This window comes from Leucoraja erinacea, chromosome 5 (genome assembly GCF_028641065.1).
Source record: "Leucoraja erinacea ecotype New England chromosome 5, Leri_hhj_1, whole genome shotgun sequence".
NCBI lineage: Eukaryota > Metazoa > Chordata > Chondrichthyes > Rajiformes > Rajidae > Leucoraja > Leucoraja erinaceus.
Window position 1 is genome coordinate 50797472 of NC_073381.1, and position 27688 is coordinate 50825159.

Here is a 27688-nt window from a genome sequence, read left to right on the forward strand (position 1 = left end):
CAGCACTATGAAATAGTTGTAAGAATGGCCGTCAAAGGTGGAGAAATTAAATATGGAGTTAATTAAAAAGCCGGAACATGAAATGCTCAGATACCGCTCGGGGGGGGGACAGAAATGGTGGCCAAATTGGATGTCGTGGTGTTTAAGGATGCAGAGTTTGAAATAACAATGAATACTGGAAATACTCAGCTGCTTGGGCAGCATCTGTGGAAGAAGAAACTATTGATGTTTCAGATCCTGAATCCTTCATCAGAACTGAGAAAGAAAGAAAGCAAATTAGTTTAAGTAGCAGTGAAGGTGGAGGCAGAGAATAAGTTGAACAAAGGAAATATCCATGACAGGATGTGACTGGATAGCCTAACGTGGAGTTAAGGGTCTGTTAAAATCAGATTAAGATTCTTTGCGTGTGCTTATGGATTGCTGGGACATGTCCAGCGGGCCAGGTTATGTGAACAAAGAGCCGTAATGATATTGATCGGAAACGGCCGGTGCAGATACAAACTGAAAGAAAAGTGAGTTATCTAAAATTGGAAAATTTACTACATAGTTTCGAATTTTTACAACAATCCAGTATAACCATATAACAATTACAGCACGGAAACAGGCCATCTCGGCCCTTCTAGGCCTCGCCGAACACTTACTCTTACCTAGTCCCATCTACCTGCACTCAGACCATAACCCCCCATTTCTTTCCCGTCCATATACCTATCCAATTTATTTTTAAATGATAAAAATGAACCTGCCTTCACCGCTTCCACTGGAAGCTCATTCCACACCGCTACCATTCTCTGAATAAAAAAGTTCCCCCCTCATGTTGCCTCTAAACGTCTGTCCCTTAATTCTCAAATCGTGTCCTCTTGTTTGAATCTTCCCTACCTCAATGGAAAAAGTTTATCCACGTCAACTCTGTCTATCCCTCTCATCATTTTAAAGACCTCTATCAAGTCCCCCTTTAACCTTCTGCGCTCCAAAGAATAAAGACCTAACTTGTTCAGCCTTTCTCTGTAACTTAGGTGCTGAAACCCAGGCAACATTCTAATAAATCTCCTCTGTACTCTCTCTATATTGTTGGCATCTTTCCTATAATTTGGCGACCAAAATTGTACACCATATTCCAGAATTGGCCTCACCAATGCCTTGTACAATTTTAACATTACATCCCAACTTCTATACTCAATGCTCTGATTTATAAAGGCCAGCACCCCAAAAGCTTTCTTTACCACACTATCTACATGAGATTCCACCTTAAGGAAACTATGCACAGTTATTCCTAGATCCCTCTCTTCAACTGCATTCCTTAATTCGCTACCATTTACCAGTAGTTTTATAGATTCAGTTCCAAGACGTTTCCTTAAATTATTGCTTGTATTGCACTCCTGCCTCTGAATCAATGGGTCCACAGCAATGGGTCTTGATGCTAGTCCAGTATCTTAACCACGATACTCTTGTACCCCAAGATTTCACATGACCTTTTAAATTGGTTACCATCTGATGATTTTATGGATGAATTACTTACATTTTTTTAATTTTATAACGATTTTATAAATTAATAACTTGTATTTTTCAAGTTCATGGTATGAGTTTTAACTTGTGCGCCCCTGCTACTTTCTGAACTGAATTGACAGCTTAGACACCAGGGAGACATTTTAATGGAATATTGTCACTATTTCAAATTTGAAGTAAATTTGATATTAAAAACCTTAGGGGGAAAAAGGAGCCTGTTTTCTATTCATGGGATTATACAGACTATAGGCGGTTATGTTTAGAATGCTTCAAAAGGTCAGTCACATAATCCACGTCAATCATATACATTTTGGATAAGCGAAGCCTTGATGCTTGTTTCCCAGTTAACAAATGCGTTATTGTTGCGCATTATAGAAATATCTGTAAAATACTCCTTCCTGACAAGTCATTGTTTGTTCAAAGAACATTAATTTCTTATAATTGTCAGATGACTCCTGTTAAAAAAATTTACATTGTCAAAATAGAAGAATGACTCCTGTGGTACGCATTGATTGTTTGAATAAAAATAATTAAGTTTGATATACAGTCCTTAATTTCAGGAGGCAAATGCTTCCTTTATTACCGTGCAACAATGCTACTATCAAGGGATTTGTAGAATATATGCACCTCATACAATGCGTTGGAAGTCACATTTCTTTGGTTGCAATCTGTTTTCAAGCCATTTGCAGAAGTAAAACCTCTGAGGCAAACCCAAGGGCACTGAATAAAACACATCCTACTATTTGTAAAGAAGTCACAATATATATTTGCTTAGATATGTAATAGTATCATCTCATCGCTCAATAAATTAAGTACATTAATCAGATTCTGGTGTATCTGAGTTGCAGAATGTGTCATTGAAATAAGTGGCATCCGTTGGACCAGATTTGTTTCCCACTACCATGCTACTCTAAATGAATAATGCTTGTTTTCTCAATTGGCTTGGACTGAAAATTCACTAGCATTCATTTTGTTTCATGATTGCAATTTTCAGCTGTTTTTTTTCCCATCTCTTTAAGGTAGGTTAATTGTTGATCAAACTAGTAGGAGATTTCCTCCCAGCTGTTTTCCAGAGTAAATTTGTAATTTGTTGTATGTTTCTTTAATAAAAGTTTACTATTAGGAATCTTTCAAATTCAGACCAGCAAAGCAAAATGTCGGATCCTTTGTCAATTGCCTGCACGGCATGGCATTTCCATTGGTGTTGCCTCCTTGATTAATAAAGAGGATTTATTATTTCAGTTTATCTCCTATCTAAACATGGATTGCATTGGATTGCATTTTCATGTTGGGGTATCCTGAGGCCTTTTGCTATTCAGCTGGTGATTTATTTTATCTTTTGAGAGGCTACAATTAAATTTAGCCATTCATGTCTCTGTCACAAGTTCTTTTCATTCTGATGCTGCTGGAGCACGTGTCCTTTGTAATATGCTTGTGGCACTATTTCATTACTGAAGCTAATGGCCTGTGAGGCAGCTTTATGTATTGATGGGAGGGCAGCACAGCAAGACAGGCCTTTGTACCAAGACACTCTTTGCAAGGCAGGTGGGTAAATACAGTTTAAGAATGGAAAGCACAGGTCATCACCTTTGACCCATGGGGAGCTGAACTGCATTATTCTAGGAAAACCTTTCAGACTGCATACAATTCTTTACCTTTTGAATATTTGCCATTCACAATCCATTAAAATCCATCTACAACAAACAGGCCATCATTCTTCTTACTGTTTGCTTTGGTATTTGGCAAAAAAAAGTGACCAAAGCAAAGGCTGAAACAAAAGCAAGTATGCCTGCAACACAAATAAAAATGATAGATTTTCAGTGCGAGTTTAAAAAAGTTTAAGTTACATTGTAACTTTGTGATTGCAGTCAAAGGCTCGTATCACGTCTTTGAGTCAGGAAATTCTCTCTTGCTCCAGTTATCTTACTGATTTTTAAACCAGCACCTGCTTTATACCAATATAAGTCACCGGCACTTGTTGTACGGCAGTCTTCATATTGTCCTCTGGTGAGATGAATAGGAGCTTAACGCACATATTTTGATTTACGTGGAGAATTTCAGTTTCTGATCACCAAAAGCCAGTGATATTTTAAATGCCAGCAAAGAGCAGGGGAGGAACCATTTCTTTGTTATTTAAAAAAAAAGTGGCATTAAAAGTTTGTACTGTTTATGAAGGTTTTAAACTTCAGTTCAAGTGAGCTGTTCTTCCGTGTAGAAGGTGGTCTTGCAGTGCCTGCCAGGAACTGATGCCTCAGTAGAGGGCAGCTTCATTCCTTACCAGGAACTTTCCCCTTAATTTCTCATGACTTGAAAGGGACTTTAAATTTCTCATGACACAGATTGTGAACTTCCCAGTTGTTCCTTGATGTCCAGTGGGGGAAGAGAGCAACTCTCAATATTCCCATTAATCCTAGATTACATGAAGGTGGGGTAGTATGTAGCAATTCCAAAGCTTTAGGACTGTGGCAGTTTAAGTCACGATTGCCCAGTGGGAAATGATTCACCTTGGAGTAATTCTTGAGGCCAAAACTGTAGGAAAGTAGAACATTTGAAAGAATGTCTTATTTAGAAAATGGACAGGGGCAGACATCCAAAATGAGTGCTCCAGCTCCAGTTATTCTTTCCACAATCTGTGCCCATTACACATGACATTGAGATACATTTGTGCAATGAGCAAAGTCACTGGCTGTCACTGAGACAAGTTTCCTTCCATCTAGAGAAATCTTGAGGTCCAATAACAATAACATCCATGTACTGTGTTCAGTGGTGAGTGTGTGGAGGTATGCACCAGAAAACAGGCCCTTCATCCAAACTGTGTAGGAAGGAACTGCAAACTGAAGAAGGGTCTTGACCCAAAATGTCACCCATTCCTTCTCTCCAGAGATGCTGCCTGTCCACTGAGTTACTCCAGCATGTTGTCTACCTTCGGCCCAACTCATCTGTTCCGATCAAGATGTCTGTCTGAACGAGTCCCATCTGCTATGCTTGGCCCATATCCCTCTAAACCTTTTCTAACCAGTCTAAATGTATTTTAATCATTGTACTTCTATCCATCTATACAGTTTTGTCTGGCAACTTGTAACATGTATGCACCACCTTCCGTGTGCAGAACGTGTGTGGCACTTCAAGTCATTTTAAATCCTTCCCTTTTGTTTAAGAAAGATGCTGGAAAAATCGAAGGTGGACAAAAATGCTGGAGAAACTCAGCGGGTAAGGCAGCATCTATGGAGCGAAGGAATAGGTGACGTTTTGGGTCAAGACCCTTCTTCAGACTGATGTGGGGGTGGGCGGGAAGAAGCCTCTTCCTTTCTTCTTCCCGCCCCCCCCCGGAATCCTTCCCTCCTCGCCTTAAATCCATGTCCAGTTTTAGTCTCTCCTACCCGGGAGAAAAATGATTAACAACTTAACACCAATCTACCCACTATCCACCTTGTATACCTCTAGGAGGTCACGCTTCAGCTTCCTACACTCCCGAGTTAAAAAATCTCAGTCTATCCAGTCTCTCCTTATAACTGAAACCCTCTAGTTTTGGTAACATCCTCGTGAATCTTTCTGCCCCCTTTCCAGCTCTTTATCCAGTAGGTCCTACAGAGCTAGTCTGGGAAAGGAGATTCCAGATCCCAGATGTAATTTTTCACTATTTGTTTTCAAGAGATATTTGAAATTAAATGTTTTTTCAAACAGAGGAATTTTCGGCAGTCATACTTGTCCAGTTAAATGTGGAATTCCTGAACTTCCATCAGTGATTCTTCACTTCTCTAGCAACAACAAGTACTGATTTAAGTTGGGATAAATTTGTCCTGTTTCTATTGTTTAACGCACAATATATTAAGTGATGTATTCCTTTTCTGCATAACTGTAATTTGCACCCATAATGGAACCAGATTTCAGAAATTGTGTGGAATCAGCAACTTATGATATTGTGTGTTAGGCACCAACAAAACAGATGAGGCATTTCTATGGCCAACTCCTTACATACTATTAGAATCTTAGATTTGTACAATGTAGAAACAGGCCCTTTGGTCTAACTTGCAAAATGGTGACCAATATGTTCCACCTGCCTGCGTTTGGCCCATATCCCTCTAAACCTGTCCTATCCATGTACCTATCCAAGTGTTTCTTAAATGTTGTAATAATACTTACCTCAACTACCTCCTCCACAGTTCATTCTATGTACCTACTCCCCCTTGTGCAAATGAATTGCCCCTCAGGGTCCTATTGAATCTCTCCCACCGCATCTTAAACCTATAGTTCTTGATTCCCCTACTCTGGGTAAAAGACGGTGCATATATCCTGTCTATTCCTCTCATGATCTTATTCTTGCTGTAAAACCTTGAAATTATTAAGCCTTGTTCAATCAGGAGTTTTTAATGGTTTATTAAAACAAACATAATTCCAGCCTCTCTAGGATGTAAAGCCAAATTAATGAGTGTGGAATTCCATTCCTTGAGAACAATGTATAAAAATTGTAAAAGCAATCTGGTATGGTTGTCGGTAATCTGATATTTTGTCGACGCTTTAAAACAAAATATACTTTCAAAGGTGGTTTTTATAACATTTACATTTTTCTCTTTGATCCTGTGTAGGTTTCAGTCTGTATTCTGCTTTATCCTTTCTTTAAACTTTAACAATCCTTTATAGATGATATCAAATTCGAAGTGACGCTGTAAATAAGAGAACAGGCATTCTGGACCCCGCTGAGTCTTTTGAACAACTGCTTTTGGTCAACATCAAATGCCATTCAGTTTCCACTGATTGCAAGACAGGGTCAATTTCTCTTTTCTTGTAATCTCGGCCGACTATATAGTACTTTGTTTTAAAATACACCAATGAAAATAAAGTAATTTATTGAGAGAAATCATTTCAAAAATCTTGAATTAAGCATAGTTGAATATCGTTTGAGAATGGCCCAGTTAAAATGGTGATTTAAATATTTAAATTCTTTGTTTCCAGAAAATGTATTTTAAAACAAACCATGATTTGTTTGGTTGAAAATGTTGTTTCCTCTAATTACAGATGAATACAAGAGTAAAGTGGCTTGTGAAGATGACAAACTGCGCTTGAACTGTAAACGGAGTATGGTGATAGCTATCTACTCTGCAATCTTTGGCCGGTCACAAGAAGGAAGCTTAGAATGTCCTTACTGGAATGTAGGAGTCCCAGCTGTCGGTAAGTGTGATACATACACAAAGCTATAGAATGAACTATACCTAGCTCGAGGTGTAATATCAGTAATCATGGAGGAATACAACACAGAAGCATGTCCTTTGGCCCACCATGTCCATGCCAACCACCAAAAACCTATCCATGTTAATCCTATTTACTAGCAGTTTGCAGAAATCCAACATTAAAACAGAAAATGCTGGAGATACTCAGCAGGTCAGCCAACATCTGAGGATATGGAATCAGAGTGTTGAGGTGTCAGCGTCCCTTGGAACTTTCCATCTGTCCTTTAGAAAGGTCATGGACCTGTAACATTAACTCAGTTTTTCTCTCTGCAGAATGCTGCCTGATCTGCTGATTATCTCCTGCAATGTTTGTATTTGATGATAGATTGACAGAAGCTGCAATCCTATTTGAATGCTCACAGTGAAAGATAAATAGTGAACAGTGGACTGGGATGTTATTTCTCTTTCTCTGCCATCTGGCTTTAGAACTTCCTTCCTATTAAATTGACATGCTTTAAAACAACAGTAGTGAATGGGATGATGGTTTGGGGAGGGAGTAGGTGAAATAACGTGATTTGCAGTATTTTCAGAAGTATAGATATCAAGAAATGTATTACCTTGGTTTGAAGAAGGGCCCCTACCCGAATACCATCTATCCATTTCCCCCTACAGATGCTGCCCGACCTGCTGAGTTTATTCAGCAGTTAGTTTTTTTCTCATAATTTTACCACTTCTTGTATTCCAAAATTATAAATGTTGTTGTATTTCATGAAAGAACAATCGTACAAATATATTTGCAAAAATAGCAGACTAATTCTTTCTGGATTCCGTGTATAAATAGAATTTTATTGCTCCTATTTTAGTAAATTTAAACTACGGGTTGGAACTATTGAATTTGCACTCTGATTTAAAACAATGTCAGTTCAGTTGTTAGAAAATCTCTTAATTTGTCTTCATTAAATAATAGCTTAATTATTCATACAGGTGAAGTAAATTCATCTTACTTTAGGTGATCGGTTTGAATTAAGAATAACAGCAGTTAAATTCTTCCATTACAGTATAATCTTTATTCTCAACTGTCCCAGATATTCTGATACTGGATGTTTTTATGTTTATTGTTAAATTCTTTAATGTTGTGTCTTATCTCTATCTGTGTGCTGCACGACAAGTCAAATTTCACTGCACCAATTGGTGTATGTGATAATAAATGTCCTTTGTATCTTTGTATCTTGTGTCTGTTAACAAACTTATCCAGTATTGCAATATATCTTTTTTCTGAACTATTTTGTCATTATTATTGTCTTTGTCAACAAAATAAATATTGTTTAATTAAATTATATGACTGCAGTTAATCACATTAATTTCCATTAAGTTGGTAATTTTATTTTTCTCATTTAATAATGTTTAATTAACTTGAAAAAAGTGAATTTGCATTTTATGCTGGCTTCACCTGTCTATCAATATAAATAGATTACAAACCAGGATTTAATAATTGGAATGGCCATTTTCACCCTCTAGTTCTGTCAAATTACAACTCAAGTTGTAGATAATCATGTGATATTTAATCAAAAATTTGAAAACTAACATTCAGAAAAATGCCTTTTTTTTAGCACGATTGAAAATATGAGCAAGCATGGGAAAACACAAAAAAATGAAATTATTTAACAAAACCAAAAAATGAATTTTGTATTGCAGCAAACATCTTGAGTTGAAAATCACAGCATTATGATAATGTGGAAACAGGCCATTTATTGACCATTTATACCTCATGCTGCCTCAGCAAGGCCAGCAACATAATCAAGGATGTCACACCCTGGCCACTCCCTCTTCTCCTCTCTCCCATTGGGCAAAAGGTATAGAAGTGCGAAAACATACACCTTTAGGTTCAGGGATAGTTTCTTCTCAGCTGTTATCAGGCAACTGAACCATCCTACCACAACTAGAGAGCAGCCCTGAACTACTATCTCATTGGTGACCCTCAGTCTATCATTGATCGGACATTACTGGCTTTATGTTGCACGAAACGTTATTCTCTTGAATGTTCACTGTGAATGGCGTGATTGTAATCATGTATTGTCTTCCACTGCTTGGTTAGCATTTCTTTGTACAATAAATTTCACATGACAATAAACTAAAATTGAAACAAAACCGCGCCAACCAGCAATCCCCATACAATAGTACTATCCTACACACAAAGGATAATTTATAATTTTTCTCAAGCCATTTAACCAACAAACCTGTACATCTTTGGAGTGCGGAAGGAAACCGGAGTACCTGGAGAAAATGCACGTGATCACAGAGAGAACGTACAAACTTCGTACAGACAACACCTGTGGTCAGGATTGAACCTGGGTCTGTGGTGCTCTAAGGCAGCAACTCTACCGCTGTGCCACTGTACCACCCATATTATCTATTATTATACAGGCTCAGAATGAATATTTTACCTAATTTATAATGTAAGGGCTAGTACATATTGACAGTGTTTAATACAGTGTATATAGGCCTCCTGCTCCCAGTACTAGAATAGCTAGTACAATCAATTGTGAACACTAGACAAAAGATACAAAATGACAATGAATTGTAATTCTTCCCTTGATGTCATGCCAAGAATTGGGGAAATAATATTAAAACACTGACATCTCTTTGTAAAGTATTAGAAATAATATTCTTGGGTATAGCTTAAAGCAATTTTGCTTTCATTCTTGTTCTTTTCACGTGGAAAGATAATGTTGGTTCAAGATTTGTACAAGAATCTATTTCTCTGTATCCCCAGGGTCATGAAAGCAGCATTGTATATTGCCAAAAATGACATTGCAGTCATTAGATCTGATTATTTTCTCAGCATGTGAAAGGCACATGTAATTTAGCACTGAAAAGCCCCTGTCCCACTTAGGCAATTTTATCGGTGACTACAGGTGACTAAGCTGTCGCCACATGGTCACGGGGTGACGTGAGTAGTCTCCTCAAGTCGCCTTAAGAGTTGCAACGTTTTTCTGGTCGCCGCTGGATTTTGAAATGTTCAAAACTTTTCGGCGACTGTAGGCTTGAGGTAGCTTGGGTGCTGACTTCGGTGAATTCCATTGGCGACCACCTATGTCAACCTACGTCAACCGGCGACAGGTACTGGTGACTGAATTGTCTTCAGTTCACGCCGACAGGGTCGTTGCTTGTTGTAGCTTGTAGGTTGACTTTGGTTGTCGTAGGTGGACTTCCTAATGGGTCACCGGTTGTAGGTAGCTTGATATCGACTAGTTGGTAGGTTGCCGTAGCTTGTCGTAGACATTGTCGTGGGGGGGGTCCAGTCGCCGCTTTTTCGGCGATCTGTAAAAGTCGCCGGCAGTCGCCGAAAAAATCACCTAAGTGGGACAGGCGCTCAACGGGAATAGAAAATCCACCAGCGATCCGTTCAATGAAGTAAAAAAGTGGAGCTGTCTCTGTGATCGAGCAAAAAGGCAAACGGGTGCAAACCAAGACAAGTGAAGCTTGCATCGATTTAAAGCTCATCTGTACATGGGCACATGTGGAGGTCTCAGTAGTGACTCCCGGCATTTGGAGCATATAAATGTCAATGGTGGTGGATGGAGTGCACCACTTCATCTGCTCCGTCAACCAACTCCTGGTGAGAGCCACTGCTTCCCCTGTTGGTTTCATTAACCACCACACAACCCAGAAAACCAGAGTTGGAAGCAAGTTATTCTTGATCCCTAGGGGATGCCTGCGAACAATATCAATTTTAACTAAACAACCCATATTGTTTTTTCATTCATTTCTAGAAGTGGATGAAGTGACTCAAGGTGATCAAGTTGCTTTCAATAATTTATGAAGCCAGTGTCTGTGGTGTTCTTCATCAAAGGTCACATTCAATTAGGTTCAATAAACATTTTATTGATGCAACAATCTCCTCCGGTTATGTGCTGCCCTGAATTTGTTCATGCACCAAGTGTTATTAAATTGCACAGAGGGTGGTTTGCGTTTGGAATTATCCATCTCCATTTCACCGTTAAAGCAGAATGCACAAATGTATTTAAAACAAGGAATTTGACAGTTGTTTGAAAAGGAAATGTTTAATATACTCTTTAATAATGAGAACTGAGCAATACCTCAGGAGAAAAAGACTAACACAGTTAATAGATAGTCATATTCCTTGATTTCACGGATCTGAAACCACTTTCAGATTCCTCATAAAAACTGATGAGATTTTTCCAGACATTACAACTTCGTATGCAAACATGATGGCTTGAATTGGCATATTATAAACTCTGATTAGAATGCATATCGACTAAGACCCAGCCTCAATAATGATGTTGCAGGAATTGTTCAGCCTCCACCACAGCTCTTTGGTCCAAGTGTCAGAATGCACATGTGTTCCTTCCCCTCTTTCTTCTCTCACAGCTCTCTCTCTTCCCCCCCCCTCTGCGTGTCTCTCTCTCTGCCTCCCCTCTCTCTCTCTCTCTCTCTCTCTCTCTCTCTCTCACTCTCTCTCTCTCTGTGCCCTCGCTCTCTCTGTGCTCCCACGTTTTCTGTTCCCCTTTCTCTCTGTGTCTCTCTGCCCCTCTCGCTGGAAGGCAGGAATGGAGGGAAAAAGTACAGTGGCTGTAGTGTGAGGGGGAAGGGTGCAGAGGATTCAGCACGCTATAATGAACGTGGGGATTACCTGCAGCGGTTTCAGGCAGTAGTCCTCCCTGCAAGTGCAGAGCAGTCATCAAGAGATTGGATCGGGCCTAGCGATGGGCTTCACAACCCCAGCAGTTTGAGATTGGGACAAAGAACCCCTCCAACCCCCTGACTCCTTTCTTCCCCCGACAACAACAACCGTCAATGCAATCACCGAAGGATGCTGGCGGAGCAATGAAAGCCTCTGGTTCTCCATAGTGGTCACAAGCAAATTAAGTGATCTAAAATGTTTTAGATCTAAAATGTTTTAAAACAAAGATATAACATTTCAGCCTGATTTAATCTGTTCTATCCACAGTAACAAATATGTTTGCTGTTGCAAATGTAATATCAGTTGCAGACTTCTGATGCAAGGTGAAGCTATTGCATAACTGGTGTACAAACAAGCTCAATAGGTTGTCAAAAGCCAATACCGATTTCTGATGGCTGGAATAATGTTTTCTTGTTGCATCATCATGGACCCACACCATCCTGGCCACACACTCATCTCTCCGCTGCCATCGGGTAGAAGGTACAGGAGCCTGAAATCTGGTACATCCAGGTTCATGAACAGCTTCTTCCCCACAGCCATCAGGCTGTTAAACTCGCCATCAAACAAACTCTGAACTATAACAGCCTATTGCACTTTATCTGTTTATTTATGTGTATATATATGGTCAATGCTATATAGACACACTGAACTGTTCTGTATTTATGCCTACTATATTCTGTTGTGCTGCAGCAAGCAAGAATTTCATTGTCCTATCTGGGACACATGACAATAAACTCTCTTGACTTGACTTGACTTGTTGTGTAGGTGAAGTGACTTGAACTCTATTTTTCCTTATTTGTTTGTTTTGTACTCGCTTGTGAAAGCTCATCTCGAGAAGCAATTTAAATACTGTGAAACTTTGTTATTACAGACTGAAGAAAACCAGAACCTGTCATCAATGATTGATTAGAAAAGGAAACTTCTTTGATAAATAGGTTGTTGCAGGTCTCTGGGGAAAATAGTCCGATAGTCATCTGTACCCGCTGGTACAGGAGTACAATTAGCAATGTATACCATTAGCAATTGCAGGATTTTGAATTTCGTATTGGGAAATTTAACACAACAAGAGATTAATCTAGATTAGTGATCCAGTCCTCTGCAATCAAAGACTAGGTTTTGGAAGGGCCCAGCAGATTGCTGTATATATAAATTTAGGCCACATTACAGAGCAGTATGTCTTCACTCATAAAGGACAAAAAATAACATTAGTACATAAAAACACCAGGAGCTAATTTGGCCACCTGGCCTTTGTTCATCAAGATCATAGCTGTTATTTTACCTACAATTGTTATTTACATGGTGCATGTTATTTACCATCATTACCTAAAATATCCCCTGACAATGTCTTGATTTGCTTAATATTCAGAAATCTGTAAATATCATTAGCTTTCTATCAGGAGCTGGCATGACACAGTGGCTCAGCTGTAGAGCTGCTGCCTCACAGTTCCAGAGACCTGGGTTTGATCCTGACCTTGGGTACTGTGTGCAAGGAGTTTGAAAGTTCTGGCTGTGACCATGTAGATCCACCTCCTGTTTCCTCCCACATTTCAAAGACGAGCAGGTTCGTCGATTACTTGGTCTCTGTATATTGCCCCTTGTGTGTGGAGAGTGGATGAGAGAGCGGGAGCGGGAGATAGCACTAGTGTGAACGGTGATTGATCGGTCACATGGACTCAGTGGGATGAAGAGCCTATTTCCATGTTGTATCTCTAAATACTAAGTATACTCGGTGGGATGCCACCGGTCCAGCTCCTTATTTCCACGTGGTGTGATATCTTTTTGTGCTATGACAGTTGAGTGATTCTATGATTCCATAAGAACAATGGAAATCCCAATGCAAACTTTAGGTTTAACTTTGAACTTTACCTTAATTTTTTTTTTTACATTATTTTTTCCATTATTTCCACAGTGAACTTCTGTTCTTGTGCTGGAATAAATTTGCTTAGCACTCCATCGTTCCCCGGTGAAATGGTTTCATACTCTTACTTTGGCTTTCATTGATTTTAGAAAGATGCTATAGGGAAGATCTGATTATGCTGGAGATAGTGCAGCAAAAATCCTCTGGGATGTTGCTTGGCTTGGAGGTTTTGATTTATAAGGAGTGGGTAGATTGGGTATCTTTTCCCAGGAGCAAAGGTGATCTGATGGAGGAATATGAATTTATGATATAGAAACATAGAAAATAGGTGCAAGAGTAGGCCATTCGGCCCTTCGAACCAGCACCGCCATTCAATATGATCATGGCTGATCATCCAAAATCAGTAACCTGTTCTGGATTTCCCCCCCAAATCCCTTGATTCTCTTGACCCTAAGAACTAAATCTAACTCTCTCTTGAAAACATTCAGTGAATTGGCCTTCACTGCCTTTGTGGCAGAGAATTCCACAGGTTCACAACTCTCTGAATGAAAAAGTGTTTCCTCATCTCAGTCCTAAATGGCCTACCCATTATTCTTTAACTGTGACTCCTGGTTCTGGACTCCCACAACATTTTTTCTGCATCTACCCTGTCCAATCCTCTAAGAATTTTATATGTTTCTATAAGATCCTCTCTCATTCTTCTAAATTCCAGTGAATGGAAGCCCAGTCGATCCATTCTTTCATCATACGTCAGTCCCGCCATCCTGGGAATTAACCTGGCGAACCTACGCTGCACTCCCACAATAGCAATAATGTCCTTCCTCAAATTAGGAGACCAAAATTGCACACAATACTACAGGTGCGGTCTCACCTCCTTTAGTACTCTAGGATGCAGACTATCCGGCCCTGGGGATTTATCTGCCTTCAGTCCCAACAGTTTATCTAACACCATTTTCTGACTAATGTGGATTCCCCTCAGTTCCTCCCGCCCACTAGATCCCCTAGAATTTCCGGGAGATTGTTTGTGTCTTCCTTAGTGAAGACAGAACCAAAGTACTTGTTTAACTGTTCTGCCATTGCCTTGTTTCCCATTATATATTCACCTGACTAACTGTAAGGGACCTACATTCATCTTCACTAATCTTTTCCTTTATACATATCTATAGAATATAGAGTTTTTATATTCCCCGCAAGCTTTCTTTCATGCTCTTTTTCCCCCCCTTTTAAATAATCCCTTTGTCCTCCTCTGTTGAGTTCTAAATTTCTCCCAGCCTTCTGGTTTGCCGCTTCTTCTGGTCAATTTACATGCCTCTTCCTTGGCTTTAACACTTTCCTCATCAGCCATGGTTGAGCCGCCTTCCCAGTTTAATATTTTCGCCAGATAGGGATGAACAATTTCTGGAGTTCATCCATGTGGTCTTTAAATCTTCGCCATTACATCTCCACTGTCAACCCTTTAAGTATAATTGGTCAGGCTATGCTAGCCAATTCCTGTCTCATACCTTAAAAGTCTGCAAAGTCTCATTCAGTCTCCAAAGTCTCAGATGCATAACTAGGTCATAGAGTCAGTAGTGATGCAGTGTAGAAACAGACCCTTCGGCCCAACTTGCCCACACCAACCAAAATGTCCCACCTGCCTGTATTTGGTTCATATCCCTCCAAACGTTTCGTATTCAAGTAACTGGTTCTTAAACATTGGGATAATCCCAGCCTCAACTACCTCCTCTGGCAGCTTGTTTCATACACCTGGTAGATAACTAATGCTTCCTTTGTGAAAACGGTGCCTAAAAATAGAGGGCATAGGTTTAAGGGAAGAGGTTTAAAGGGGATCTAAGGAGTTCAAACGTTTTGCACAGAATCTAATTGGGAACTGGAATGAGCTGCCAGAGGAGGGGGTCAAGGCAAGAACAATAACAGCATTTATGAGGCACGTGCAGGCAACTAGTCTCCCTTGCCTGTCTTTGATTCCATATCAATTTATGTCTTGTTAATTGAATAATCCAGGTATAAAGGGATATGGATTAAAATGCAGACAAGTGGAATTAATATAGATCGGTGTGATGCTTGGCAGTATGTGGTGGGCCAAAAAAAAACTGTTTCTATGTTCAATGACTACTTCAATGGGTGCCTTTCAATGCAGCAATCACTGTGGCATTGATAATTAGTAAAACAATGGTAACAATTTATTTCTATCATATGACATGAAAAGTGTTGCACTTGTCAGTCCAGTCTGTCAATCTCACTAATAGTCTCCGAGAGGTTGCGTGAAGAAATAACGGTCCTTCTGCAACAGGCTTTGGTGGGCATCCAGATTTAGTTTAGTTTAAAAATACAGCGTGGAAACAGGCCCTTCAGCCCACCGAGTGCGTGCCGACCAGTGATCCTCGCACTCGAACGCTATCCGACACACACTAGGGACAATTTACTATTCTATCAAACCAATTAATCTACAAACCTGTATGTCTCATGGGAGAGTGGGAGGATCCAGGAGAAAACCCACACAGGTCATGTGGAGTAAATTACAAACTCCGTACAGACAAGCACCTGTAGTCAGGATAGAAGCCGGGTCTCTGGCGCTGTAAGGCAGCAACTCTACAGATGTACCACCGTTGCACCCCAAGATGTCACATGGTTAGGGACCCACTGTTACAGTTGCACAAGCATTGTGCATCATCAACCATTGTCCATTTACAGAGCAGGTGGCCACATCATCCAAAACCTGTGGTGATTATATTATGGGCTGTCCCCCATCTTCTGGAGAGGTCAATGTCAGGGACCTCTATTGTGAAGTCAGTGATGAGGCATTTATTTCCTATTCTGAGTTTGATATTCCCCAATTCTTATACATTTGGATAGTGGGTTTTTACTTGTGACATGGCCAGCATGATTTTAAACACAAAGGGACACAAAGTGCTGGAGTAACTCAACAGGTCAGGCAGCATCTCTGGAGAACATGAATAGGTGATGTACCGGATGGAAACCCTTCTTCAGACTGATTGTTGGAACGGAGAAGAAAGCTGGCAAAGGGAAGAGGCAGGACAAAGCATGCCAGGTAATAGATCAACATAGGCGAGGGGGTTAGGGGTTTACTTGGTAGGTTGTTGGAGCAAAGGCCAGATTTAAGAATAGAAGGTGTGTAACAGGTTTGAAGAGTTGTGTATTGTGAAGCCAGAAGGAGGAAAGTAGTAAGGTGGATGGCTAGGTGTTGACAATAGAGTTTTAAACACTTTACCTAGTCTTTCTCCAGTGGGAGGTTAATATAGCTCATGCCATTCGTCAAATGGGACAAGTACAGGAGATGCACGGCCTCCTCTCCTAGTTGCACCCACGTTGACTTGGAAATATTTTACTCGTCCTTTGTACTTTTTTGTCACACGTACCTAGATACAGTGAAATACCTTTTTGTATGCAACCCAGATAAATCATGTTATACATAAGCCAGAAATGTAGTAACTCTTTTGTGTGTTGCCTCAGAAGAAATTATGCTATTTTTTACACTGCAATCATAAAGTCATAAGGTCATGAGTGATAGGAGTAGAATTAGGTCATTCGGCCCATCAAGTCTACTTCACCATTCAACTATCTCTCCTTCCTGACCCCCTTCTCCCCCATAACCTCTGACACCCGTACTAATCAAGAATCAATCTATCCCTGTCTTAAAAAATATCCACTGACTTGGCCTCCACAGCCTTCTGTGGCAAAGAATTCCATTGCACTCTTTCACTTATATAGGAAAGAGAGAGAGAGAGAGTGTGGTGTGACAAATAAACTTGACTTGACTTGACTTGGATAAAGAACCACCATACTATTCACTATCAAGCTATTGATTCACATCTTAGTGATAACATGCAATAAACGGAAATATTTCTTGAGCCTACACCCTCGCCCATACAATAGCCAAATTGTCTGGCCAAATGTTTTTCTCTTATTGCCATGGAAATGACTGATCTAGCAAGAACTAATTTTCTGCTGAGGCTCTGCTGAGGTCTGTTGACATTAAAGGTTAGTCAAAAAATGTTGAATGATTTGTGATGGATGGCTTTTCACACATTAAATGTTATCCCATCGGAGCAGACAGGTTCTCCACATCCTGCTGGCCCTTTTAATAATAACATTTATGCTACTGTAAAATTATGCTGAAGAAAATGAACCCCTTGCCCCGAGTTCAGCAACAGAGTGGGTGTTTGCTGCCATGATGTTTGGTTAATAAGTGCATTTTATTAATTTAACAATGCTGCTGGTCTAGATGGGGCAACAGTATTCTCAGGGATGTTTCCCTTTTGAATGAAAACTTTGGTAGTTTTGCTGGAACATTACCAGTTCGGGAAACATTTTTCTCTACTCCAATTAAAGAAGTTGGGATGGTTTGTTTATGGGAAAGGAACTTATAGAAACTTTGGAAAACTTTGCTTTCATTCTGAACAAAGTGGTGCTTTAACTGCTATTTTGCTCTTTAATTAAATTTCATCCAATTCAATTGTTGCTTTGTGCACCAAAGCACAGATTTTTTTCACATGCCCCACCTGCTTCTGTTCCAAAGGTAATGTTTATTGCTACCTTCTGGTTCATGGGTGAGGACTGTGACCCTGTATCTCATCCAAATAATCTCTTTCCAATGATTAATACAAAGTTAAATTACATTGTACGTTAATTTAATTAAAATGCATTTATCTTTATGTTAACTAGCAGCTACATCATTTTAGTTTTGGTAAAGAGAGGTGGGGGCAGGACAAAGTCTGTAGGAGGGAGAAAGCTGGAAAAGATAGGGTGCTGGGGCAGTGCATGATATGTCTGAACTGCAAAGTGCATAGTACTGCTTAGTCCTGTCAGTCTGAAGAAAGGTTCCCACCCGAAATGTCACCTGTTCAATCCCTCCACAGCTGCTGCCCGAATCTTGAGTTCCTCCAATGTTTTGTGTTAAGCTCAAGATTCCAGCACCAGCAGTTTCTGTGTCATAATTTTATCTAAAGTTCTTTTATTTTTTAATGTAAGGTTATTGATCTGTTACTTTCTCAGTGATGTTGCTTGACCTATTGAGAATTTTCAAAATGGGACCATTTAGAAGTGGAACCTGAATTTACCTATCCAAGAGACAGAAACTCTGTCGTTCAAATGTCTGTAAAATGCTGGATCACTTGAAAATTTCAGTATTCAAAAATGGACAGTCTTTTATCGAGTTAAGGGCCTGTCCCACTTGGCGATTTTTTAGGTGACTGTCGGCATCATTGACTGACGTATCAGGTCACCGTGAAAGTTGCCGCGTGATGACGTATTGACATGCAGTGTCTCCTCAAGTGTCGCAACAATATTTTTTGTAACCACTGGAATTTGGAATGTTCAAAATCTTTCGGCGACCTGAAACGTCAGTCAATGACGCCGGCAGTCGCTGAAAAAGTCGCCAAGTGGGACAGGCCCTTAAGAGTATCGAAGGATTTCTTGTTAGAAACATAAGGCTGCAGATGCTGGAATATTGAGCAAAACACAAAGTGCTGGAGAAAGTCAGTGGGGCAGATAGCATCTAGAGAGGGAATGGACGGATGTAGAAGGGTCCCGACCCGAAACCTTGTTTGTCTATTCCCTCCCCAGATGCTGCCTGACCCACGGAGTTCCTCCAACATTGTGTTTTATAATAGAGTTGATATACAGATTGACCTTGATCCAATTGGATGGTGAAATATGGTTCACTAGTTACAGGAGTTAGAATTAAACCATTCGGGCCATCGCGTCTACTCCACCATTCTGATCTTTGCCTCCTAATCCCATTTTCTTGCCTTCTCCCCATAACCCTTGACACCCGTTCCAATCTAGAATTTGCGTACCTTTGCCTTAAAAATATCTACTGACTTGTTCACCACAGCCCTCTGTGGCAATGAATTCCACAGATTAACTACCCTCTGACTAAAGAAGTTCCTCCTCACCTCCTTTCTAAAAGAGTGCCCTTTAATTCTGAGGCTATGTCCTCTGGTCATAGACTCTCCCACCAGTGAAACATCCTTTCCACATACACTCTATATCTATGCCTTTCATAATTCTGTAAGTTTCAATGAGGTCCCCCCTCAACCTTCTAAACTCCAATGAGCAGAGGCCCAGCCCTGTCAAACGCTCATGATTATGTGATAGTGTCACTCCTATGATCTGGAACTCCATTTCCTAAGCTACAATAAAAAATATATATCTTCAACCAATAATCACAAATAATTTTACAAAAGCATCACTCGATTACATGTTGTCCTTATTTTAGATGGAGGAAATTAATTGCTCATGGGCTGAATCAGAATCATGTTTAGGAAGTACTCTTGGACTAGATAAGTTGTTTCTCAATATTAATATCACCAAATTAGCTTTTGAAATAGGATTAAATATCAGTCATAGGTAATACTCCCAAATATGATAAAAGTAGTAGTCCATTCAAAACTAGACTACATAAATACAGTTCAATCTGTCATTCATTTTTTTGGAGCTTTTGTGGATGGCTCCCAGCCACAGATGGGATATAATTACTCTAGACATTATGAATTAAAGAAGCATTGTCATGAGATTAGAGAGCTCTCGGGCTACTTTAATTCTTGGAGAAGTCTGCTGTGAAAATTAGTTTAAATGCAGCCATGCCTGTTGCCTAGCAACAGTGTTGAATGTTCTTCTTGTATTATTTCACTCCTTTGTCTGCCGAAGGACAAACTATTGGCGCTCGGGTTTCTTATTTTGATTTATCCCATGAACATTAAAATGTTTTGCGGCATACTAGACCAGTGAGTGATGTGTCTCATTGTTGCATCCTAAAACATGACCTGGCAGAAGCAGACTGGGAGCAGTGAGGTAAATCTGCATCTGACAGCGGGAAGTCTTTTGAAAGAGAAATAGTGAGAGTTTGGGGCTAATAGGTTCCTGTTAGGGTAAATGGCGAGGAAGGCAACTCAAGGGGACACTAGATGTTGAGGAATATCAAGGATTTCATGAAGAAATAAAAGCAAATGGCAGTGTTTTGTTTTTGAACACTGAAAACAAGCAATGCCCTTCAGGAGTACAGCATGTTTATGGAGGTGCTTCAAAAAAAAAAATAGGAGAGCAATTAAGGGCCACAAAATATAATTGGCAGATATGATTAAGCAAAATCCCAAAGCACTTTATTAGTATATTAAGATCAAGAGAGTTACCAGGGAAATATTAGGCAAATATCCTCTTGCGTAAATTTTGTGCGTGTGCAGATGTGGTGAAGATGTCGCTATTTAGAGCATACTGCACACCCCTCCACACTGCACAACTGTGGTCGAACTATTTAAAGACAAGTATGCAGAGACTAAAGGTGGCATATAACGATGCCATGAGAACACTGCTAAGGCAACCTAGATGGTGTAGTGCCAGTAATATGTTTGTGGCTGCAGGAGTCAGTACTTTAGAAGCTACCCTAAGACACCACATGGATAAATTAATTTGCAGGATAAATGACTCTAAAAATGTGCTTATTGTGGCCTTGACAAACATAAGGGTTAGCACTACACGCTACGAATCCCAGTTGTGGAGATACTGGTATCGTTGTCTCGTTGTAGGACATTGATCATCTTTTAATCTGGATTTTTACTTAAGTATTGTGGGTTTTTGTTAAATATAAATGATGATGTTTTTATGTGATATACCATGACTTTATGTATATTTATGATATTTGATATGCAATGCATTTTTAATGGAATGTTGCCCCTTGTCTGGACCTTGAGTCCGTAATAAAGTTTATTATTATTATTATTATTAGGGATCAATCTGTATGTTGAGTCAGCGCACACAGGTGAGGTCTTAAATTAAAAACTTGTCATTGAAGATTTCAGGGAAGGGGATGGGAAGATTCAGCAACACATTAACATTAAAATTGAGGATATATTAAATGTCTTAATTGGCATTACGGTGAAATAATCGCCAGGTCCTGATGAGATTAATCGCAGACTTCTATAGGAGACAAAGGAAGAGATTGCTAGAACCCTGACAAAGGTCTTTAAACCTTCATTGTCCATGGTTCCAAGGTGCCAGATGACTGGGGGATACTTGACGTCTTTATTTGGCAGATTCACTGGTACTTAGAGGCAGATGAATCTAATAGGGAAATTATTTTAAAATCTCTGAGGATTAATCAACACTTTTAAATGCAGGGATTGATCAAGGATAGCATGGGTTTGTTGATGGCATTGATCCTGTTTTGCATAATCTGAGCATGTTTCTTGAAGAAGCAAAATATATTGATGAGGTCAGTGTCGTTGATGGTGTCCACATGGACTTCAGTAAGGCCTTTGACAAGGTCCCATATGGAAGGCTGGTCTATAAAGTTATAGCTCATGGGATCCAAAGCAAGTTGAGAAATTGGATCCAAACTTGATTTGGTTATCAGAGATTGAGAATGATGGTGGAGGGTTTCTATTGTGATTGCAATCTGTGACCAATGATGTAATGCTGAGATTCTTACAGATTCATATAGACAATGACTTGTTAGTGCATGTGGGAGGTATAATTCGCAAATTTATCAGTTGGAAACGTGGGCAAACAATGGTAGAGGGAATTTAATCCCCATACGAGAGAGGAGATGTACCTTGAAAGGTCAAATAAGGGTATGATGTACATTATGAACGAATGGTGGGGGCCCTAGGGTGTATTGAAGAACGGATGCACCATAGTGTACATGTTCATTGATCCCTAAAGAAGGCAGAACAGGTCAAAAAGATGGTTAGGAGGCATCTGGAATGTTTATTCTCATTAGCCAGGGTATAGAATATGAGCAAGGAGATCATTGTACAGTTTTATGAAATATTGGTGAGAGTCTATAGATGGCGTATTATATGCAGCTCTGGTTGCCACATCATTGCATTGCAAAGGGTGCAGAGGAGATTTACCAGCATGTTACCCAGGGATGTAACATTTCCGTTACAAAGAGAGATTGGGTAGGCTAATATTGTTTCTCCTAGAGTGGAGTGGTTAAGCAGGAGACTAATAGAGGTATACAAAATTATGAGGGGCATATTCACTATAGATAGTGAAATAAGAGAGATCTCTAACATCAGTGGGCATAGGTTTAAGAAGAGCAGTAAGTGGATTGGAAGAAATTTGAGGAAACTTTCTTCATCCAGAGGACATATTGCCTGAGAAAGCAGTGGAGGCAAGTCCTCACAAAACATTTAATAAGTATCTGGACCAACACTTAAAGCCAGAGTTTAGAAAGCTACAAATCAAGTACTTGTAAATGAAATTAGTATAGATTGCTAGTTGATGGTCAGCGTGTACATTGAGGGCCAAAGGGCCTGTTTCCATGCTGTATAACCATGACTGCATCATTAATTTAGATCTGTAGCTCCTGGTTTCGGACCCCTTTTCTAAATGAAACAGGAGATATTTGATGCCCTGGTTAATATTTATCCATCAAAAATAACTGCTACTGCGATTCCATTTTAACGATATGTCAGGAATGACTGTACATCAAAAATGTCTCATAAGCTGTGAACTACTTTGAGATATTCCCATGTCATGATTGGTGCTTTATGTTTTGCTATCTGTTAGCTTGTGTAACTTTCTTGTATTCCAAGCAATCTTTGAACTTGGGCTGGACTGGCTTCTCTAACACTGTTGCTTTCCAATAATGTTTTGTAAGAACATGCATGAATATGCAAGTGATAGGAGGGAAAGTTTATCAGTGGTGTTAAAATCAACCCCTTCCCAATGGAACGCAGCCAAGTATGTGCCTGCCTGGCTCTGTCTCAGTCTCAATCCTCAGTGTCACAATGTCACAAAATATTAAAAAGACAGATCAAAATTGTTTTTGTTTCCCTATTTATACATAGTGTCCCAAGGTAGTCTTGCTAAATTTTGGAAACATGAAATATGGGTGGCACGGTGGCGCAGCGGCGCAGCAGTAGAGTTGCTGCCTTACAGTGTCAGAGACCCGGGTTCGATCCTAACTACGGGTGCTGTCTGTACAGAGATTGTACGTTCTCCCTGTGGCCTGAGATCTTTGGTTTCATCCCACACTCCAAAGATATACAGGTTTGTAGGTTAATTGGCTTGGTACAAATGAAAATTGTTCCTAGTGTGTGTAGGATAGTGTAAGTGTGCGGGGATCGCTGGTCGGTGTGGACATGATGGACCGAAGGGCATGATTCCGCACTGTATCTCTAAACTAAACTAAACTGAAAGCAAGGGCACTGATGAAAATACCTTAAAAATATTGTTGTAAAAAATAATAATATAGGCCTGGACACACAAAAATGAACACCTGTGATAATAAGGAAGGACTTCAATTATGTTTTGAAATAATATTTGTTGATAGACTGTATTTCCTATTTTAGAAAAGCCTCGAAGGAATTTCCTTTCCTCTATACTAGGAATGTCCAACCCTTATTGATCAGGGGCACATGGAGAGGGCAGCATGATCTTGCAGAACTCAAAGTCTATTACATTTAATTTTCAAACAACATAACATAAAAATTGTTTAACAAAATGCTCGTAGGCATAGAAATTATGCGAAAACTAGATCTCCATGCATGAATTGCACTGCCCAACAGGATTCCCCCTGCTGCAGATGTTTGGGCCATCTCACCCATCACCTCTGTTTCCTGCACTTCTGCTCTCACTACTACTCTTCCTCCAAAATGGAACAGATCCTCCCGACATTTCTGGCATCTTCACTGTGATCATACCACATCTTCCCATTCCCACCCCTTTTTGCTTTCTCCGGAAAAAGCTCTCCCCACACCTCTGTTCACTCGTCCCTCCCTACCCAGACCCTCTCACTCCCCAGGCATTTACCCCTTAATTGCATGAGTGGTAGCACCTCAAGTCAAGTCAAGTCAAGTTTATTTGTCACATACACATACGAGATGTGCAGTGAAATGAAAGTGGCAATGCTCGCGGACTTTTGTGCAAAATACAAACAACAAAACAACCAAACAATTTATAAACACAATCATAACACACATATTCTTTTACATAATAAATAATAGAAGGAAAAACGTTCTGTAGAGTTAGTCCCTGGTGAGAAAGGCGTTTACAGTCCGAATTGCCTCTGGGAAGAAACTCCTTCTGCTCCCTCACCTCTATCCACGGACTCCAATAGTCCTTCCTACAAGGACAGAGGTTCATTTGCAGCTGGAACAGTCCGTTGCAGGGGTGGAAGAGGTCTCTCATGATTTTGTTTGCTCTGGAGTTGCACTTCCTGTTGTATAGTTCCTGCAGGGGGGTGAGTGAAGTTCCCATAGTGCGTTCGGCCGAACGCACTACTCTCTGCAGAGCCTTCTTGTCCTTGGCAGAGCAATTCCCAAACCAGATGGTAATATTCCCGGACAAGATGCTTTCCACCGCCGCTGCGTAGAAGCACTGGAGGATCCTCAGAGACACTCTGAACGTTTGCCTGAGGTGGTAAAGGCGCTGCCTGCCTTACTCACGAGTGCTGAGGCTTGTAATGCCCCTATCCTCAGAGATGTCTCCCATATTTTAAAACAGTTCACCCTATCCACAGGATCCCCATTTTCCTCAATGGAGTGTACATCCTCGGGTGATGTGCCCTCCTAAAGTCCATGATCAGCTCCTTCGTTTTTTTGATGTTCAAGAGGAGGCTGTTTTCCTGGCACCAGAGTGCTAGATCAGCCACCTCTTCCCGGAATCTCATCGTTGTCTGGAAGCCCCCACCACCACAGTGCAACTTAATTATGCTGGAGCTGAACCTAGCCACCAGTCATGTGTGTAAGGGATACAATACTGAGGAAAAGCTGGGGGATGTGCTCAGGGTGAGGGACTCCGATGTATTCCCTCCCATCTTGACTACCTGGGGCCTGGCGGTGAGAAAGTCCAGGACCCAGGCACACAGGAGGTGTTTTATTAGTTGGCCAGTCTGGTCCTATCGTGTTCACTGAGTTAGAACAGCATCCTTGGCTTCCAAAGGGAGAGAGCGGTGTGCAAGAGAGACCGCATCGTATGGACCTGTTCGGACGGTATGCGACTGCAAGGGTCCATGTTCCGAGGGAGGAAGCGCAGATGTGACCATCAAAGCATATGACTACCGAAGCCACCGGACGGTAGTCATTCAGACAGGTTGGGGAGGCATTTTTTGGTACCGGTACAATGATGGATTTTTTGAAGCAGGCAGGGACCACGGACTTGTCCAGGGAGAGGTTGAATAATGTAGTGAGCACTGGAGCTAGCTGCGTAGCACAGGACTTGAGTACTCGCCCCGAGATGCCATCGGGGCCTGCAGCTTTTCTTGTGTTCACCCGTGTCAGTGCCCTCCTCACGTCGTGCTCGGACAGCGAGAATGTGTGCACATTCCTCCCTTCAGCTTCGGTAGCCAGCCCACTGGCGGTGTTGTCGATAGTCGGCAGACCTGGAGTGGTGTTGCCCCCCTCGAAACGAGCGTAAAAGGAGTTCAGGTCGTCAGCTAGGGAGGTGCCAGCACTTGCGGATGAGGGAGGGGTGCTCCGGTAGTTGGTTACAATCCGTAGCCCCTGCCACAGGCTTCTGGTGTCCTGCTGCTTCATCTGCTGCTCCACCTGACTCTACACTCCTCCCTCACCTCTATCCACGGACTCCAATAGTCCTTCCTACAAGGACAGAGGTTCATTTGCAGCTCTCTTCAACCTGTTGCATTTGTTGGTCCTGAAGTGCGCTTCTCTATGTTGGCAAGACAAGTGTAGTCTAGGCGACCGTTTGACTGAACGTTTGCCTGATGGAGCTCCTGGTTGCTGGCTGCTTTAATTCCCCTTCCCAGTCCCATACTCACCTTTCTTCCTTGGCCTCTTCCACTGCAGGCATCATGCCCTGGATTCTATCTCATGTGTTGGAAGGAACTTCCAAAAAGCTGGATGGACCACATCTCTGGAGAGAAGGAATGTTTTGCGTTTCCTTCTTCAGATTAGTTTTGGTTAAAGGGAAACAAGAGATATGACTTTGACAATGAATGGAAGATTCACCCTTCTCCTCCTCTTCTGGAATCTCATATCTGCTTTTGCCTCTCCTTTTAATTTGTCACCACCCTGCCTTTGTCATGATCCCTGTCCCTTGCATCTGACAATCCCTTCCACCCACACCCCTCCTTACCACCTCCTATCTGATATTCTTTGTCTCCTTTTAATGTCAGCCTTTGTCATGATCTCCTTGCATCTGACAATCACCCCTCCTTACCACCAGGCTTTGCCCCCCCCCCACCTTTATCCTCTAACTTTATTCTCCCTACTCCCATCAATCTGAAGAAGGCCCTAACCTGAAATATTATCAGTTTGAAGAAGGGTCTCAACCCGAAACGTCATCCATTCCTTCCCTCCAGACATGCTGCCTGTCCCGCTGAGTTACTCCAGCATTTTGTGTCTACCTTCTGAAAAGTTGCCTGTCCATTTCCCTCACAGATGCTGCCTGACCCGTTGTGTTCCCCGAGCACTTGGTTTTCTTGATTACGCTTCCAGGACCTGCAGTCTCTTGCGCAGTTTCGTATCATATTACCTAACTTGGGGCCCTTCCTCCAACAATGACTAAAAACAGGAACAAATCAAACTTTTAAGGTGACTAGGCCACCATGGATCTTCAGTGATGGCTATTCATTTAAATTTGGAGCACAGTGCTCAGGTGTTCTAACCATTGCACTTTTTAAAGAAAAAATTCACGTGACATTTACACGTATACACCTGCTGGTAATGTTGAGAATTGAAAGAGGATGCATGTTGGAGTTGGGTTTTACTTAATCTGTGTCAAAAGTGGATGACTGATGTAACATTCTGTGCCCTATTATTTTAACAAGAGATTTAATTCTGAACAATGGCACAATGGTACAATTGCTGCCTTACAGCACCAGAGATCCGGGTTCGGTCCTGACTTTGGATGCTGTCAGTATGGTGTTTGCATGTTCTCCCTGTGACCGCATGGGTTTTCTCCAGAGTCTCCGGTTTCCTCCAACATTCCGAAGTTGTATATAGGTTGATTGGCTTCTGTAAATTGTATTAAAAAATGTGTCCCTGGTGTGTAAGATAGTGCTAGTGTATAGGGTGAACCCTGGTGTGTAAGATAGTGCTAGTGTATAGGGTGAACCCTGGTGTGTAAGATAGTGCTAGTGTATAGGGTGAACGCGGGTCAGCACAGACTCTGGGCCGAAGGGCCTGTTTTCGCGCCGTATCTCTAAAAGTCTCAAGACTAGAAAGTGATACTGATAACAAACTTACTTTCTGCAAGAACAGGACTCGATCCCTGCTGAGCCTGGGTTAAAAAGTGACAGGTTATATTTCTACTTTGTGAGTGCTGCTTTGAAAATGAGAAGCATTCCCTCACCCCCTGGCCTTTAAAAGCACAGCTGTTGCCGACTTGCCCACCCTTAACCATTGGGGAGTTTCACTGATGAGAATCTTAACTAGCACATCCGCATGGACTGAAAGAACAAAAGGGATACTGAAATTATGTTGATGAGTGGATCATCTCCTGATTATTTGAAGTCCTTTCAGGAGT

At 41.0% G+C, this 27688-nt stretch overlaps 1 protein-coding gene and 1 long non-coding RNA gene across 6 annotated transcripts in view; one reads left to right on the forward strand and one right to left on the reverse strand.

The window, feature by feature from the left end:
* LOC129697238 (protein eva-1 homolog C) overlaps window positions 1–27688 on the forward strand; it is a 271653-nt gene that overhangs the window by 115573 nt on the left and 128392 nt on the right. For all 5 annotated transcript variants that reach the window (XM_055635590.1, XM_055635589.1, XM_055635592.1 and 2 more), the window contains one exon: window positions 6520–6672. In XM_055635590.1, coding sequence (XP_055491565.1) covers window positions 6520–6672 — 153 coding nt within the window. The remainder of the gene's footprint in view (window positions 1–6519; window positions 6673–27688) is intronic.
* On the reverse strand, window positions 19709–25916 carry LOC129697239 (uncharacterized). The gene is made up of 2 exons (XR_008723476.1): window positions 25750–25916; window positions 19709–24038 (listed from the first exon to the last, which is right to left on the reverse strand). It is a non-coding gene; the product is annotated as an uncharacterized LOC129697239 (long non-coding RNA).